The sequence below is a fragment of the Phytophthora infestans genome, genomic scaffold (genome assembly GCF_000142945.1).
Source record: "Phytophthora infestans T30-4 supercont1.44 genomic scaffold, whole genome shotgun sequence".
Taxonomy (NCBI): Eukaryota; Oomycota; class Peronosporomycetes; order Peronosporales; family Peronosporaceae; genus Phytophthora; species Phytophthora infestans.
In genome coordinates, this window is record NW_003303715.1 from 961459 (window position 1) to 979473 (window position 18015).

Genomic DNA, 18015 nt, shown 5'->3' on the forward strand with positions numbered 1-18015 from the left:
GGTCGCATACCTCGAAAATAATCATCCCAGATCACTTCAAGTCCTTCACTCCGAATATGATCGTTTTTAGAATCTACAATCTAGAAGCGATCCAAATTGGTAATCCGGCGAGACGGCTGCCCCCTCGTGATTAATTTTCGGAGTCCCCGCGCCTTGTGAAGTTTGTGGCTTGAGCCGGCCAGATGGGATCATGGCCAGATTGCTCAAGCCAGATGGCGACGCAGTATAGAGAAGTTGTTTACGGAGCGGTGCCGGTGGGTTTTCATAAGAATCACGGGGCCAGGTTTGGCAGATCACGTGCTGCATTTCTCGATTGCGTGTCTCTGCTGAAGGTTTGTGGCTTCGGCCGGTGAGGTGCCAATATGTCGTCGTTTCCATCGCCCAGGCGGCGATGCTGACGCAACTTTGAGGTTCAATCGCTGCTTCGTTGTTCGTGGAGTGGTTTGGGTTTCGCCAAATTCAGGGTGTGACGGCCAGATAAATGCGTAGCACTGCCCGAATTTTTGTCAGATTGCGCTTGGTTCCGGGTTTTACTACGAGTTGCGCTGATTTTACACTAAAATTGCGTTTGTTATGAGACTTCGGCGCTTGATAAAGTGTCCGCTGCGGACTTCGATCAGGTGATTTGCCTTCACTACGCTAAGTTAGTGCAAACAATGTGGGGCCCGTGGTCAAATTGATACTAAAGCGTATTTTTGGGTAGGTGACTAGACATTGGATCGGTAAGCGTAGATCCGTTCGCTTATTTTTTTATCCCTGAAGTTTATGGTGTTCTAATTGATCTTTCGAGTATTTGTTGATGCTAGAATTGTACAAGCGTGGTGGTGGAATGCCAGTCACGAAAATTGCGTTGATTCCTTGCCACTGTACCACGCAGTCAGTATGCTTACTGTCCTTACATTGTAGGATTGAGTTGGAAACGTTGGGTGGAATGTTTCTTGAAAATAATGCTAAGCGTAACAGTGGCCACTGTGCAACTTCGACAATCGTCGCTCTCTCAATTGGCTCGGTTTGTTCCATTTGGTGGCACATTTGCTGTTGATACTGAGCTGCTATCACTTGATAATCTGCTGAGATTTATGGTTCTCTGGAAGTATGCTGCAATCGTGACACTTTCAGCAATAGCGAGGCGTAAATATTTGAAGATTTGCATTGTGATTGCTCTATTCAGACGCTAAGAGACGACCTGCCCCATTCCACGAAGCTTGTGGGGACTGTAAACGCTCAGCCACCTGTCGGAGCACACACATTTACGCATCAATTGAAACAATCGGCGAGCCTTTACGAAGTCACATGTTGAAGGAGATCTCAAGTGGCTGCTGTTGTAAAGAGCTATTGGATTATTTTCTCTACCTTTGTGTCTATCACCAGCTCTACAGTCCACCCACTTGTCGTCGCAGTTCAGCCCTGGTGCCGTCTGAGAGTGCTCCTTGCAGCTTTGACCTCACTCTGCAATTTGCAGCAACCCTCTCAAGCCCTCTTCGACCTTCAAGTCTTCTTCGCCAAAGTCTTCTTCGCCAAGGTGAACTTCGCTTTACAAGTAACCAAAACTGTCCCACTCCATGCGCCAAGACGACTAACTACCAAGCACACAGAAGTCTCGAGCCGGAACGTCCATCTTGCACGCCACGAGACATGCACCCATTTCCTCCACCGCGACCTCACTCTGCAGAGTCCACTTGGGTCAGCTCGTCGACTTGGGCCAGAAGATGAACAACGTAGCCTAGATCTCACGTAGTGCACTCGGACATCGCCAAGAAGAAGGAATCCAGCCGGCTTCGACAGCATCAAGCACTCCAGAGAACGAAGCCAGGACGACACGGAGCACAGCGTACTAGTCCTTGATAGTACCATGCGTCTCCGTCTAAAGAGAAGCATCGACCTGTATCTAGAGAGTCGACTCGAGCGCTCCAGACATTAATTGCTGCTGCGTGTACTCCCACAGCACCAGAGCCCCGCTCACGTGCACATTCAGTGAGCGTACCAGTCCAAACTGGGGGATTTCCACACACACGTCGACAAGCTGCAGCACTTCGACCGGGATCCCTTCCTTCTCTCGCCCCAACACCAGCACCATCTTACGGGGCAGCGTGTAGCTCGCGAGACTCACACTGGACGCCGTTTGCTCCACTGCCACAATCGTGTAGCCCTCGCGCTTCCATCGCACAAGTGCTCGTCGTAAATCGTCACCTTGAGGTCGCACTTCTTCCAGTGGCATCCACTTGTGAGCCGTGGCGCTGACATTCACGAACGTGACGTCCTGCTGCGTCATCCGCAGGTTCGGCACGACCAGTTTCTGAGCGTTGAAGATCTCGCAAGTCCGTGCCAGTCCAGCCAGATTCGGGACCTTGTCCACCAAGCTTGCACACATGATAAGAGGCTGTCGAGGTCGTTGACGGGCGTTCAGCGTCGCTCCACGTCGTGCTGCGTCAAAGTCGGCACGCATCGCTGCAGGGAGCGCACTGTCCTCCAGCAGCAGCGCCGTCGTGTCAATTTTACGCTGCACAGTGAGGAATCCACTTACGCTATCCGTCTCCATGCTGCTCTTCTGCTCTGAAGGAGTTGGAGGAAAGTTCTCGAGCTGGTACTGCGCGTAGAGCTCGTTCATGGCAGTCTTGAGCTGTTCACTGAAGCGCAGAGCGTCGTCACGAGGTAAGAGCTCTCCGAACTCGCTAATGAAGCCAGAAGAGAGCATCCCCAGCAACGAACTCTCGTAGTCCGGGTGGAACTCGTCCAGTTGTCGAGCTTGACGTCGTAGCATTCGCTTGCACTCCTTGTTGTTGCTCAGATAACGCGCCGTGCCCTCCAGAAAGCGAAGACCTGGAGTGTCTTTAGAGCTTTGTTTCAAGTAGTGGATGTGGCGAGGAAGCACCTTGGCCAGAAGATACTGAGCCAGTACGCGAGTGTAGCCATGAGACGTATTCAACCACGGCAACATGGTCTCCAGCAGTTCTCCACAGTCGACGTCAAGACTGTTGTCGTCCAGCTTGGTGTCCACCAAATACGCCGACACAAGTAACAGTGAAGCGCCCACTTGTGGCATCAGATTCGCATCGCCAAGCATGGGCAGCAACACGCCAGAGCAAATCTCCGTTGGGAACTTGGCAGCCATCCGCATACCGAACAGCTCCATGTAGTAGCGAACACTGGGCAGTTGAGGCACAGCAAATGCAGTAGCTAGAGTAGGAAGCAACTCTGTCAGCTGCGACTTGGTCACGTGTGCACTGACGATGCAGAGAGCCTGCCAGGAGCGCAGTTTCTTGCCGAACCCATCGCTGTTGAGCATGTGTTGCTTCTGCCACTCAGGCGTCACATTGAGCTTCAGAAGTCGAGCTGTCAGAGCATCAAAGAGCTGCTGCGTATCGTTACTGGACGAGCTCTTGTCGACAGCGACGTCGTCCACGAAGCTCAACATGACAAGCCGCACAAATCTGTCCTTGGCGTGGGTCGTGACCGCTGCTGTCTGGTTGCCATCGAGAGGAGAATAGCCTTGGAATCCTTGGAATGGAGCACCCGCATCCGTTGCCAGCTGCTCCTTCTCGTCGATCAAAGGTTCCTTATACAGCAGCAGCTCCACCAGCTCGTCTACAAAGGACAGAGCCGACACTGGGTGTGCACGCCACGTTTGACATAAGCGACACGCCAAGTGGAAGACCACGTTGGGTCTGTGTCTCGAGCCAAAGCGGATAAACCCTGCCAGCCAGAGCTTCATCGTCGAAGTCAGCTCAGCTCGCAGCAGGAATACTGGCTGGAACATACACGTCACGACAGCTCGAGTGAGGGTGTCAGGCTTGGCCTTGCTGTCGTTGTACGCCGTCCAGCCTTCCTCTAACAAACTATCAATATCCTTCGAGGCCTGGACCAGTGACCCAGCCAGTTGTGCCAGCGTGAGCGACAGCACGTTGACCATCTGAATCAACGCCGAAAGGGTCCATGCCGGCAGTGGGCAACGCCTCGACACACGCGTCGTAGGTCGCTCGAAGTAGTTTCGTGTCGATGAAAGACGAGGATTCCACGACACGATCCAGATAGGATCCACAGGACGCATCCTGCCCTTACCGTCGCCCCCACACGCTTGGCTTGTGCTGGAGTAGGTGAATGGTAGAGTGAGAGACGACACTGAGAGAGCGACGGGGTGCCCGCAGGTCCCAGCAACCTCGTAAAATGGATACTGCTGAGAAACGTTACGAACTTCGACAATGGGTGCCAATCATTATTACGAAACTTAAACTTCAAGAATGGTTTAATAATGGGTGCCAATCATTATTACGAACCTCAAACGAGGGGCTGCCAGTCATTCGGCAACCGGAAACAATGGAAAGCGCCGACAAGAAATACAGCGAATCAATAGAAGGTAGAGCAGCATAGCGATGCATCCTTACATACAAACGATTGAAGTACAGCACGGCTGGACAGTCAATATGCATTGGATCAGGCGAAGATATGCAAGTCGTAGATATGGTTTGAAATCATTGAGATAAACAGTGTAATGTGTATTCCATCCAGCTAACTCGCACCAACAGAATTGTTTGTAGTCGATACGGAATGTATTCTAGCGCTTCTGATTCTCAGAGACCCGCCGACAGCATCCTCTTCATGTCTGATGTGGAATTCTAGATCGTTCGTGGGAGGTCATAGCCCATGCAGTGCACGTACGTGCATGGTGCACGTCCGGATTAACCCGTCCGAGTTTATAGCATGCGTACTTTTGTGGATGTCAACTTTGCGTGGTACTCGCACCACTATGCCCCTCTCAGGTTCTGCATGTAGTAATTGTATCAGTGGCATTTGTGCGAGGACAGCGATAAACATCAGAGCTCATGCTTGCTGTCATTGGTGCTCTGGTACGAGTGCCCATCTCTATGATAACAATGTGCATGTTGAGCAATACATGTACTTGACAGTTGCTTCATGAGATGTAGCTTGTATCAATTAGCTACGTGATCCACTCAATACGTCGTACCATGTGTCGAAACTGCAGTAATGTTAAGTGGCCTTGTAACAAGACAAGAGTCTTCAAGGCTTTTGTCCTTGTAGTTCGAGGTGCATGGGCGCCATTATGGTGACAGTGTGCACAGCAAACGTCATGAAGCGTCGCTTAGTTCATTATAATTATTCTTTTAAGAATTTCATCATGAATCGTTTTGATCTTCAAAGTGTATCCGTATTTTTACTTCAGTAGTTTTTTTTTTCACAAGTCACACATTTTATTTTTGAGTTATTATTGGCAGCGACGTCCTCTCCCCCCGTCGAGTGCTTCACTGGCAGAACGAGCAGCTGCAGGCTGCGGTAGCGACGAGCACTGAGATTGAACCGTGGTACTGAAAGCCGATCCGCTTTCTGCCGCTCAGTGTCACTTCAGATTTGGCGACTTTAAGACGCAGTCGGAGACCCTCTCCGGTCTCTTCGACATTCGATCGTACAATTCCTGTGTGTTCTTCATCATGGTGTGTGCTGCCTTATGCCAGCTGGTCGCTAACAAGCCCTATCATAGCACACTCGTTTACTGCGCCGATACCGACAGAGACCATGTTGTTCTAGTATGTAACACGCCATCGGGTCTGGACGAAGACCGACCTGTCAGCCCGAGAACAAGGACGCGCTCGCGCAACTCAACGATTACGAGGTAGGTCTGCAGAATAGTGACCACTTGTCCTATCCGATTTCACATGTATGCATCGGTCGATTGTGTTCCGTCAGACCCGCCCCATTTGGATCCAAGACTACTCAAACCACAGCTACCCAGTGGATCAGGCTCGATCCGGCAGCACCTCGGTGTATGTAGCAACAGTGACAACCACTACAAAGGTCAGTGTCAAGGACACGACTGCAGAGCACTGCAGCAACCCTACCGCCCTCACGGCTCTTCAGTGTCTTGACCCCAGTGCACGAGATCTACAACTGTAGCCGGGCGCCGATCTGGTGGCGGCACCAGTGACTGCAACCTCTGACCACTTCAAGACTGCCGTCAACCTAAAATGAACGGGCAACAAGGCGCGCGTGGGCAGCACTGTGCCACCGACCGCTTCGATCGATCGTGTACTTACGGTGAAGACTAGTACGGTGGTACACTGTGTACAAATGTTGCATCATCAAGAAAGCATTCAACAATCAAGTACTACATCTACACGTCCGGAGATTGCGCCAGTAACAAAGATCTAAAGAAGATCGTCTACTAGATCTACAGCAAGCACCGCTTCATGTCGACAATGACTGTAGCCTACAGCCCAAAAAAGGAAGCATGCTTGCCGCAAGTGCACGGGCTACCGGAAGTCTACGCAAAGATATTATTCATGTGTGCATCGGGCGTTGGCGGCGGAAGGCGTCGCGATATGTTTCTCATTGGAGCTTTGTCGTTCCTGGTTCAGCTGCTATAAGCTGTGGATGTCGGTGCAAGGACTGCGTTTAAGATCGACCACGGCACGACTGCGTGCTCGCCGAACTCTGCAAAGGCTGCTTTGTCCTGTCTTCAGTCAACTTCGCCGAAGATTCTGGCGCGATGTCTTTGTTCGAAAGGAAACGCCAGGTTGCTCTTCATCTGTCTGTCCGGACCGAGTCTCTGCTGCGGAGCGCTCGTGCAGCAACAGTCGGCTCTCGGTGCTTAGGAGCAGTTTTGTCTTGGTGCTGCGCGCAAGTACAAGTCGGTACCGGAGTTAATACCGTTTCGAGTGGGTCGCATACCTCGAAAATAATCATCCCAGATCACTTCAAGTCCTTCACTCCGAATATGATCGTTTTTAGAATCTACAATCTAGAAGCGATCCAAATTGGTAATCCGGCGAGACGGCTGCCCCCTCGTGATTAATTTTCGGAGTCCCCGCGCCTTGTGAAGTTTGTGGCTTGAGCCGGCCAGATGGGATCATGGCCAGATTGCTCAAGCCAGATGGCGACGCAGTATAGAGAAGTTGTTTACGGAGCGGTGCCGGTGGGTTTTCATAAGAATCACGGGGCCAGGTTTGGCAGATCACGTGCTGCATTTCTCGATTGCGTGTCTCTGCTGAAGGTTTGTGGCTTCGGCCGGTGAGGTGCCAATATGTCGTCGTTTCCATCGCCCAGGCGGCGATGCTGACGCAACTTTGAGGTTCAATCGCTGCTTCGTTGTTCGTGGAGTGGTTTGGGTTTCGCCAAATTCAGGGTGTGACGGCCAGATAAATGCGTAGCACTGCCCGAATTTTTGTCAGATTGCGCTTGGTTCCGGGTTTTACTACGAGTTGCGCTGATTTTACACTAAAATTGCGTTTGTTATGAGACTTCGGCGCTTGATAAAGTGTCCGCTGCGGACTTCGATCAGGTGATTTGCCTTCACTACGCTAAGTTAGTGCAAACAATGTGGGGCCCGTGGTCAAATTGATACTAAAGCGTATTTTTGAATAGGTGACTAGACATTGGATCGGTAAGCGTAGATCCGTTCGCTTATTTTTTTATCCCTGAAGTTTATGGTGTTCTAATTGATCTTTCGAGTATTTGTTGATGCTAGAATTGCGTGGTGGTGGAATGCCAGTCACGAAAATTGCGTTGATTCCTTGCCACTGTACCACGCAGTCAGTATGCTTACTGTCCTTACATTGTAGGATTGAGTTGGAAACGTTGGGTGGAATGTTTCTTGAAAATAATGCTAAGCGTAACAGTGGCCACTGTGCAACTTCGACAATCGTCGCTCTCTCAATTGGCTCGGTTTGTTCCATTTGGTGGCACATTTGCTGTTGATACTGAGCTGCTATCACTTGATAATCTGCTGAGATTTATGGTTCTCTGGAAGTATGCTGCAATCGTGACACTTTCAGCAATAGCGAGGCGTAAATATTTGAAGATTTGCATTGTGATTGCTCTATTCAGACGCTAAGAGACGACCTGCCCCATTCCACGAAGCTTGTGGGGACTGTAAACGCTCAGCCACCTGTCGGAGCACACACATTTACGCATCAATTGAAACAATCGGCGAGCCTTTACGAAGTCACATGTTGAAGGAGATCTCAAGTGGCTGCTGTTGTAAAGAGCTATTGGATTATTTTCTCTACCTTTGTGTCTATCACCAGCTCTACAGTCCACCCACTTGTCGTCGCAGTTCAGCCCTGGTGCCGTCTGAGAGTGCTCCTTGCAGCTTTGACCTCACTCTGCAATTTGCAGCAACCCTCTCAAGCCCTCTTCGACCTTCAAGTCTTCTTCGCCAAAGTCTTCTTCGCCAAGATGAACTTCGCTTTACAAGTAACCAAAACTGTCCCACTCCATGCGCCAAGACGACTAACTACCAAGCACACAGAAGTCTCGAGCCGGAACGTCCATCTTGCACGCCACGAGACATGCACCCATTTCCTCCACCGCGACCTCACTCTGCAGAGTCCACTTGGGTCAGCTCGTCGACTTGGGCCAGAAGATGAACAACGTAGCCTAGATCTCACGTAGTGCACTCGGACATCGCCAAGAAGAAGGAATCCAGCCGGCTTCGACAGCATCAAGCACTCCAGAGAACGAAGCCAGGACGACACGGAGCACAGCGTACTAGTCCTTGATAGTACCATGCGTCTCCGTCTAAAGAGAAGCATCGACCTGTATCTAGAGAGTCGACTCGAGCGCTCCAGACATCAATTGCTGCTGCGTGTACTCCCACAGCACCAGAGCCCCGCTCACGTGCACATTCAGTGAGCGTACCAGTCCAAACTGGGGGATTTCCACACACACGTCGACAAGCTGCAGCACTTCGACCGGGATCCCTTCCTTCTCTCGCCCCAACACCAGCACCATCTTACGGGGCAGCGTGTAGCTCGCGAGACTCACACTGGACGCCGTTTGCTCCACTGCCACAATCGTGTAGCCCTCGCGCTTCCATCGCACAAGTGCTCGTCGTAAATCGTCACCTTGAGGTCGCACTTCTTCCAGTGGCATCCACTTGTGAGCCGTGGCGCTGACATTCACGAACGTGACGTCCTGCTGCGTCATCCGCAGGTTCGGCACGACCAGTTTCTGAGCGTTGAAGATCTCGCAAGTCCGTGCCAGTCCAGCCAGATTCGGGACCTTGTCCACCAAGCTTGCACACATGATAAGAGGCTGTCGAGGTCGTTGACGGGCGTTTAGCGTCGCTCCACGTCGTGCTGCGTCAAAGTCGGCACGCATCGCTGCAGGGAGCGCACTGTCCTCCAGCAGCAGCGCCGTCGTGTCAATTTTACGCTGCACAGTGAGGAATCCACTTACGCTATCCGCCTCCATGCTGCTCTTCTGCTCTGAAGGAGTTGGAGGGAAGTTCTCGAGCTGGTACTGCGCGTTGAGCTCGTTCATGGCAGTCTTGAGCTGTTCACTGAAGCGCAGAGCGTCGTCACGAGGTAAGAGCTCTCCGAACTCGCTAATGAAGCCAGAAGAGAGCATCCCCAGCAACGAACTCTCGTAGTCCGGGTGGAACTCGTCCAGTTGTCGAGCTTGACGTCGTAGCATTCGCTTGCACTCCTTGTTGTTGCTCAGATAACGCGCCGTGCCCTCCAGAAAGCGGAGACCTGGAGTGTCTTTAGAGCTTTGTTTCAAGTAGTGGATGTGGCGAGGAAGCACCTTGGCCAGCAGATACTGAGCCAGTACGCGAGTGTAGCCATGAGACGTATTCAACCACGGCAACATGGTCTCCAGCAGTTCTCCACAGTCGACGTCAAGACTGTTGTCGTCCAGCTTGGTGTCCACCAGATACGCCGACACAAGTAACAGTGAAGCGCCCACTTGTGGCATCAGATTCGCATCGCCAAGCATGGGCAGCAACACGCCAGAGCAAATCTCCGTTGGGAACTTGGCAGCCATCCGCATACCGAACAGCTCCATGTAGTAGCGAACACTGGGCAGTTGAGGCACAGCAAATGCAGTAGCTAGAGTAGGAAGCAACTCTGTCAGCTGCGACTTGGTCACGTGTGCACTGACGATGCAGAGAGCCTGCCAGGAGCGCAGTTTCTTGCCGAACCCATCGCTGTTGAGCATGTGTTGCTTCTGCCACTCAGGCGTCACATTGAGCTTCAGAAGTCGAGCTGTCAGAGCATCAAAGAGCTGCTGCGTATCGTTACTGGACGAGCTCTTGTCGACAGCGACGTCGTCCACGAAGCTCAACATGACAAGCCGCACAAATCTGTCCTTGGCGTGGGTCGTGACCGCTGTTGTCTGGTTGCCATCGAGAGGAGAATAGCCTTGGAATCCTTGGAATGGAGCACCCGCATCCGTTGCCAGCTGCTCCTTCTCGTCGATCAAAGGTTCCTTATACAGCAGCAGCTCCACCAGCTCGTCTACAAAGGACAGAGCCGACACTGGGTGTGCACGCCACGTTTGACATAAGCGACACGCCAAGTGGAAGACCACATTGGGTCTGTGTCTCGAGCCAAAGCGGATAAACCCTGCCAGCCAGAGCTTCATCGTCGAAGTCAGCTCAGCTCGCAGCAGGAATACTGGCTGGAACATACACGTCACGACAGCTCGAGTGAGCGCGTCAGGCTTGGCCTTGCTGTCGTTGTACGCCGTCCAGCCTTCCTCTAACAAACTATCAATATCCTTCGAGGCCTGGACCAGTGACCCAGCCAGTTGTGCCAGCGTGAGCGACAGCACGTTGACCATCTGAATCAACGCCGAAGGGTCCATGCCGGCAGTGGGCAACGCCTCGACACACGCGTCGTAGGTCGCTCGAAGTAGTTTCGTGTCGATGAAAGACGAGGATTCCACGACACGATCCAGATAGGATCCACAGGACGCATCCTGCCCTTACCGTCGCCCCCACACGCTTGGCTTGTGCTGGAGTAGGTGAATGGTAGAGTGAGAGACGACACTGAGAGAGCGACGGGGTGCCCGCAGGTCCCAGCAACCTCGTAAAATGGATACTGCTGAGAAACGTTACGAACTTCGACAATGGGTGCCAATCATTATTACGAAACTTAAACTTCAAGAATGGTTTAATAATGGGTGCCAATCATTATTACGAACCTCAAACGAGGGGCTGCCCAGTCATTCGGCAACCGGAAACAATGGAAAGCGCCGACAAGAAATACAGCGAATCAATAGAAGGTAGAGCAGCATAGCGATGCATCCTTACATACAAACGATTGAAGTACAGCACGGCTGGACAGTCAATATGCATTGGATCAGGCGAAGATATGCAAGTCGTAGATATGGTTTGAAATCATTGAGATAAACAGTGTAATGCGTATTTCATCCAGCTAACTCGCACCAGTCGATACGGAATGTATTCTAGCGCTTCTGATTCTCAAAGACCCGCCGACAGCATCCTCTTCATGTCTGATGTGGAGTTCTAGATCGTTCGTGGGAGGTCATAGCCCCACGATGCAGTGCACGTACGTGCATGGTGCACGTCCGGATTAACCCGTCCGAGTTTATAGCATGCGTACTTTTGTGGATGTCAGCTTTGCGTGGTACTCGCACCACTATGCCCCTCTCAGGTTCTGCATGTAGTAATTGTATCAGTGGCATTTGTGCGAGGACAGCGATAAACATCAGAGCTCATGCTTGCTGTCATTGGTGCTCTGGTACGAGTGCCCATCTCTATGATAACAATGTGCATGTTGAGCAATACATGTACTTGACAGTTGCTTCATGAGATGTAGCTTGTATCAATTAGCTACGTGATCCACTCAATACGTCGTACCATGTCAGTAATGTTAAGTGGCCTTGTAACAAGACAAGAGTCTTCAAGGCTTTTGTCCTTGTAGTTCGAGGTGCATGGGCGCCATTATGATGACAGTGTGCACAGCAAACGTCATGAAGCGTTGCTTAGTTCATTATAATTATTCTTTAAAGAATTTCATCATGAATCGTTTTGATCTTCAAAGTGTATCCGTATTTTTGCTTCAGTAGTTTTTTTTTTCCACAAGTCACACATTTTATTTTTGAGTTATTATTGGCAGCGACGTCCTCTCCCCCCGTCGAGTGCTTCACTGGCAGAACGAGCAGCTGCAGGCTGCGGTAGCGATGAGCACTGAGATTGAACCGTGGTACTGAAAGCCGATCCGCTTTCTGCCGCTCAGTGTCACTTCAGATTTGGCGACTTTAAGACGCAGTCGGAGACCCTCTCCGGTCTCTTCGACATTCGATCGTACAATTCCTGTGTGTTCTTCATCATGGTGTGTGCTGCCTTATGCCAGCTGGTCGCTAACAAGCCCTATCATAGCACACTCGTTTACTGCGCCGATACCGACAGAGACCATGTTGTTCTAGTATGTAACACGCCATCGGGTCTGGACGAAGACCGACCTGTCAGCCCGAGAACAGGGACGCGCTCGCGCAACTCAACGATTACGAGGTAGGTCTGCAGAATAGTGACCACTTGTCCTATCCGATTTCACATGTATGCATCGGTCGATTGTGTTCCGTCAGACCCGCCCCATTTGGATCCAAGACTACTCAAACCACAGCTACCCAGTGGATCAGGCTCGATCCGGCAGCACCTCGGTGTATGTAGCAACAGTGACAACCACTACAAAGGTCAGTGTCAAGGACACGACTGCAGAGCACTGCAGCAACCCTACCGCCCTCACGGCTCTTCAGTGTCTTGACCCCAGTGCACGAGATCTACAACTGTAGCCGGGCGCCGATCTGGTGGCGGCACCAGTGACTGCAACCTCTGACCACTTCAAGACTGCCGTCAACCTAAAATGAACGGGCAACAAGGCGCGCGTGGGCAGCACTGTGCCACCGACCGCTTCGATCGATCGTGTACTTACGGTGAAGACTAGTACGGTGGTACACTGTGTACAAATGTTGCATCATCAAGAAAGCATTCAACAATCAAGTACTACATCTACACGTCCGGAGATTGCGCCAGTAACAAAGATCTAAAGAAGATCGTCTACTAGATCTACAGCAAGCACCGCTTCATGTCGACAATGACTGTAGCCTACAGCCCAAAAAAGGAAGCATGCTTGCCGCAAGTGCACGGGCTACCGGAAGTCTACGCAAAGATATTATTCATGTGTGCATCGGGCGTTGGCGGCGGAAGGCGTCGCGATATGTTTCTCATTGGAGCTTTGTCGTTCCTGGTTCAGCTGCTATAAGCTGTGGATGTCGGTGCAAGGACTGCGTTTAAGATCGACCACGGCACGACTGCGTGCTCGCCGAACTCTGCAAAGGCTGCTTTGTCCTGTCTTCAGTCAACTTCGCCGAAGATTCTGGCGCGATGTCTTTGTTCGAAAGGAAACGCCAGGTTGCTCTTCATCTGTCTGTCCGGACCGAGTCTCTGCTGCGGAGCGCTCGTGCAGCAACAGTCGGCTCTCGGTGCTTAGGAGCAGTTTTGTCTTGGTGCTGCGCGCAAGTACAAGTCGGTACCGGAGTTAATACCGTTTCGAGTGGGTCGCATACCTCGAAAATAATCATCCCAGATCACTTCAAGTCCTTCACTCCGAATATGATCGTTTTTAGAATCTACAATCTAGAAGCGATCCAAATTGGTAATCCGGCGAGACGGCTGCCCCCTCGTGATTAATTTTCGGAGTCCCCGCGCCTTGTGAAGTTTGTGGCTTGAGCCGGCCAGATGGGATCATGGCCAGATTGCTCAAGCCAGATGGCGACGCAGTATAGAGAAGTTGTTTACGGAGCGGTGCCGGTGGGTTTTCATAAGAATCACGGGGCCAGGTTTGGCAGATCACGTGCTGCATTTCTCGATTGCGTGTCTCTGCTGAAGGTTTGTGGCTTCGGCCGGTGAGGTGCCAATATGTCGTCGTTTCCATCGCCCAGGCGGCGATGCTGACGCAACTTTGAGGTTCAATCGCTGCTTCGTTGTTCGTGGAGTGGTTTGGGTTTCGCCAAATTCAGGGTGTGACGGCCAGATAAATGCGTAGCACTGCCCGAATTTTTGTCAGATTGCGCTTGGTTCCGGGTTTTACTACGAGTTGCGCTGATTTTACACTAAAATTGCGTTTGTTATGAGACTTCGGCGCTTGATAAAGTGTCCGCTGCGGACTTCGATCAGGTGATTTGCCTTCACTACGCTAAGTTAGTGCAAACAATGTGGGGCCCGTGGTCAAATTGATACTAAAGCGTATTTTTGGGTAGGTGACTAGACATTGGATCGGTAAGCGTAGATCCGTTCGCTTATTTTTTTATCCCTGAAGTTTATGGTGTTCTAATTGATCTTTCGAGTATTTGTTGATGCTAGAATTGCGTGGTGGTGGAATGCCAGTCACGAAAATTGCGTTGATTCCTTGCCACTGTACCACGCAGTCAGTATGCTTACTGTCCTTACATTGTAGGATTGAGTTGGAAACGTTGGGTGGAATGTTTCTTGAAAATAATGCTAAGCGTAACAGTGGCCACTGTGCAACTTCGACAATCGTCGCTCTCTCAATTGGCTCGGTTTGTTCCATTTGGTGGCACATTTGCTGTTGATACTGAGCTGCTATCACTTGATAATCTGCTGAGATTTATGGTTCTCTGGAAGTATGCTGCAATCGTGACACTTTCAGCAATAGCGAGGCGTAAATATTTGAAGATTTGCATTGTGATTGCTCTATTCAGACGCTAAGAGACGACCTGCCCCATTCCACGAAGCTTGTGGGGACTGTAAACGCTCAGCCACCTGTCGGAGCACACACATTTACGCATCAATTGAAACAATCGGCGAGCCTTTACGAAGTCACATGTTGAAGGAGATCTCAAGTGGCTGCTGTTGTAAAGAGCTATTGGATTATTTTCTCTACCTTTGTGTCTATCACCAGCTCTACAGTCCACCCACTTGTCGTCGCAGTTCAGCCCTGGTGCCGTCTGAGAGTGCTCCTTGCAGCTTTGACCTCACTCTGCAATTTGCAGCAACCCTCTCAAGCCCTCTTCGACCTTCAAGTCTTCTTCGCCAAAGTCTTCTTCGCCAAGATGAACTTCGCTTTACAAGTAACCAAAACTGTCCCACTCCATGCGCCAAGACGACTAACTACCAAGCACACAGAAGTCTCGAGCCGGAACGTCCATCTTGCACGCCACGAGACATGCACCCATTTCCTCCACCGCGACCTCACTCTGCAGAGTCCACTTGGGTCAGCTCGTCGACTTGGGCCAGAAGATGAACAACGTAGCCTAGATCTCACGTAGTGCACTCGGACATCGCCAAGAAGAAGGAATCCAGCCGGCTTCGACAGCATCAAGCACTCCAGAGAACGAAGCGAGGACGACACGGAGCACAGCGTACTAGTCCTTGATAGTACCATGCGTCTCCGTCTAAAGAGAAGCATCGACCTGTATCTAGAGAGTCGACTCGAGCGCTCCAGACATCAATTGCTGCTGCGTGTACTCCCACAGCACCAGAGCCCCGCTCACGTGCACATTCAGTGAGCGTACCAGTCCAAACTGGGGGATTTCCACACACACGTCGACAAGCTGCAGCACTTCGACCGGGATCCCTTCCTTCTCTCGCCCCAACACCAGCACCATCTTACGGGGCAGCGTGTAGCTCGCGAGACTCACACTGGACGCCGTTTGCTCCACTGCCACAATCGTGTAGCCCTCGCGCTTCCATCGCACAAGTGCTCGTCGTAAATCGTCACCTTGAGGTCGCACTTCTTCCAGTGGCATCCACTTGTGAGCCGTGGCGCTGACATTCACGAACGTGACGTCCTGCTGCGTCATCCGCAGGTTCGGCACGACCAGTTTCTGAGCGTTGAAGATCTCGCAAGTCCGTGCCAGTCCAGCCAGATTCGGGACCTTGTCCACCAAGCTTGCACACATGATAAGAGGCTGTCGAGGTCGTTGACGGGCGTTCAGCGTCGCTCCACGTCGTGCTGCGTCAAAGTCGGCACGCATCGCTGCAGGGAGCGCACTGTCCTCCAGCAGCAGCGCCGTCGTGTCAATTTTACGCTGCACAGTGAGGAATCCACTTACGCTATCCGCCTCCATGCTGCTCTTCTGCTCTGAAGGAGTTGGAGGAAAGTTCTCGAGCTGGTACTGCGCGTAGAGCTCGTTCATGGCAGTCTTGAGCTGTTCACTGCAGCGCAGAGCGTCGTCACGAGGTAAGAGCTCTCCGAACTCGCTAATGAAGCCAGAAGAGAGCATCCCCAGCAACGAACTCTCGTAGTCCGGGTGGAACTCGTCCAGTTGTCGAGCTTGACGTCGTAGCATTCGCTTGCACTCCTTGTTGTTGCTCAGATAACGCGCCGTGCCCTCCAGAAAGCGGAGACCTGGAGTGTCTTTAGAGCTTTGTTTCAAGTAGTGGATGTGGCGAGGAAGCACCTTGGCCAGAAGATACTGAGCCAGTACGCGAGTGTAGCCATGAGACGTATTCAACCACGGCAACATGGTCTCCAGCAGTTCTCCACAGTCGACGTCAAGACTGTTGTCGTCCAGCTTGGTGTCCACCAAATACGCCGACACAAGTAACAGTGAAGCGCCCACTTGTGGCATCAGATTCGCATCGCCAAGCATGGGCAGCAACACGCCAGAGCAAATCTCCGTTGGGAACTTGGCAGCCATCCGCATACCGAACAGCTCCATGTAGTAGCGAACACTGGGCAGTTGAGGCACAGCAAATGCAGTAGCTAGAGTAGGAAGCAACTCTGTCAGCTGCGACTTGGTCACGTGTGCACTGACGATGCAGAGAGCCTGCCAGGAGCGCAGTTTCTTGCCGAACCCATCGCTGTTGAGCATGTGTTGCTTCTGCCACTCAGGCGTCACATTGAGCTTCAGAAGTCGAGCTGTCAGAGCATCAAAGAGCTGCTGCGTATCGTTACTGGACGAGCTCTTGTCGACAGCGACGTCGTCCACGAAGCTCAACATGACAAGCCGCACAAATCTGTCCTTGGCGTGGGTCGTGATCGCTGCTGTCTGGTTGCCATCGAGAGGAGAATAGCCTTGGAATCCTTGGAATGGAGCACCCGCATCCGTTGCCAGCTGCTCCTTCTCGTCGATCAAAGGTTCCTTATACAGCAGCAGCTCCACCAGCTCGTCTACAAAGGACAGAGCCGACACTGGGTGTGCACGCCACGTTTGACATAAGCGACACGCCAAGTGGAAGACCACATTGGGTCTGTGTCTCGAGCCAAAGCGGATAAACCCTGCCAGCCAGAGCTTCATCGTCGAAGTCAGCTCAGCTCGCAGCAGGAATACTGGCTGGAACATACACGTCACGACAGCTCGAGTGAGGGTGTCAGGCTTGGCCTTGCTGTCGTTGTACGCCGTCCAGCCTTCCTCTAACAAACTATCAATATCCTTCGAGGCCTGTACCAGTGACCCAGGCCAGATGAGCCAGGCGTGAGAGACAGCACGTTGACCATCTGAATCAACGCCGAAGGGTTCATGCCGGCAGTGGGCAACGCTCGACACACGCGTCGTAGGGCTCGCTGGTAGTTTCGTGTCGATGAAAGACGAGGATTCCACGACACGATCCAGATAGGATCCACAGGACGCATCCCTGCCCTTACCGTCGCCCCCACACGCTTGGCTTGTGCTGGAGTAGGTGAATGGTAGAGTGAGAGACGACACTGAGAGAGCGACGGGGTGCCCGCAGGTCCCAGCAACCTCGTAAAATGGATACTGCTGAGAAACGTTACGAACTTCGACAATGGGTGCCAATCATTATTACGAAACTTAAACTTCAAGAATGGTTTAATAATGGGTGCCAATCATTATTACGAACCTCAAACGAGGGGCTGCCAGTCATTCGGCAACCGGAAACAATGGAAAGCGCCGACAAGAAATACAGCGAATCAATAGAAGGTAGAGCAGCATAGCGATGCATCCTTACATACAAACGATTGAAGTACAGCACGGCTGGACAGTCAATATGCATTGGATCAGGCGAAGATATGCAAGTCGTAGATATGGTTTGAAATCATTGAGATAAACAGTGTAATGTGTATTTCATCCAGCTAACTCGCACCAACAGAATTGTTTGTAGTCGATACGGAATGTATTCTAGCGCTTCTAATTCTCAGAGACCCGCCGACAGCATCCTCTTCATGTCTGATGTGGAATTCTAGATCGTTCGTGGGAGGTCATAGCCCCACCATGCAGTGCACGTACGTGCAATGTGCACGTCCGGATTAACCCGTCCGAGTTTATAGCATG

General features: G+C 51.6%; 3 protein-coding genes across 3 annotated transcripts; all 3 read right to left on the minus strand.

The window, feature by feature from the left end:
• Positions 1–1888: 1888 nt before the first annotated feature.
• On the minus strand, positions 1889–4298 carry PITG_16522 (SpoU rRNA Methylase family; the record flags this gene model as incomplete). Its single annotated transcript, XM_002897501.1, has 2 exons — positions 1889–4174; positions 4275–4298. 2 exons carry the CDS (start codon positions 4296–4298, stop codon positions 1889–1891), a joined length of 2310 nt encoding a protein of 769 aa, XP_002897547.1.
• Positions 4299–8553: 4255 nt separating this feature from the next.
• Positions 8554–10599, minus strand: PITG_16523 (SpoU rRNA Methylase family; the record flags this gene model as incomplete). Its single annotated transcript, XM_002897502.1, has 1 exon — positions 8554–10599. One exon carries the CDS (start codon positions 10597–10599, stop codon positions 8554–8556), a length of 2046 nt encoding a protein of 681 aa, XP_002897548.1.
• Positions 10600–15198: 4599 nt separating this feature from the next.
• PITG_16524 (SpoU rRNA Methylase family) lies at positions 15199–17357 on the minus strand (the record flags this gene model as incomplete). The annotated part of the gene is made up of 2 exons (XM_002897503.1): positions 15199–17138; positions 17180–17357. The coding sequence occupies 2 exons, from the start codon at positions 17355–17357 to the stop codon at positions 15199–15201; spliced, it is 2118 nt and encodes a 705-aa protein (XP_002897549.1).
• Positions 17358–18015: the final 658 nt, after the last annotated feature.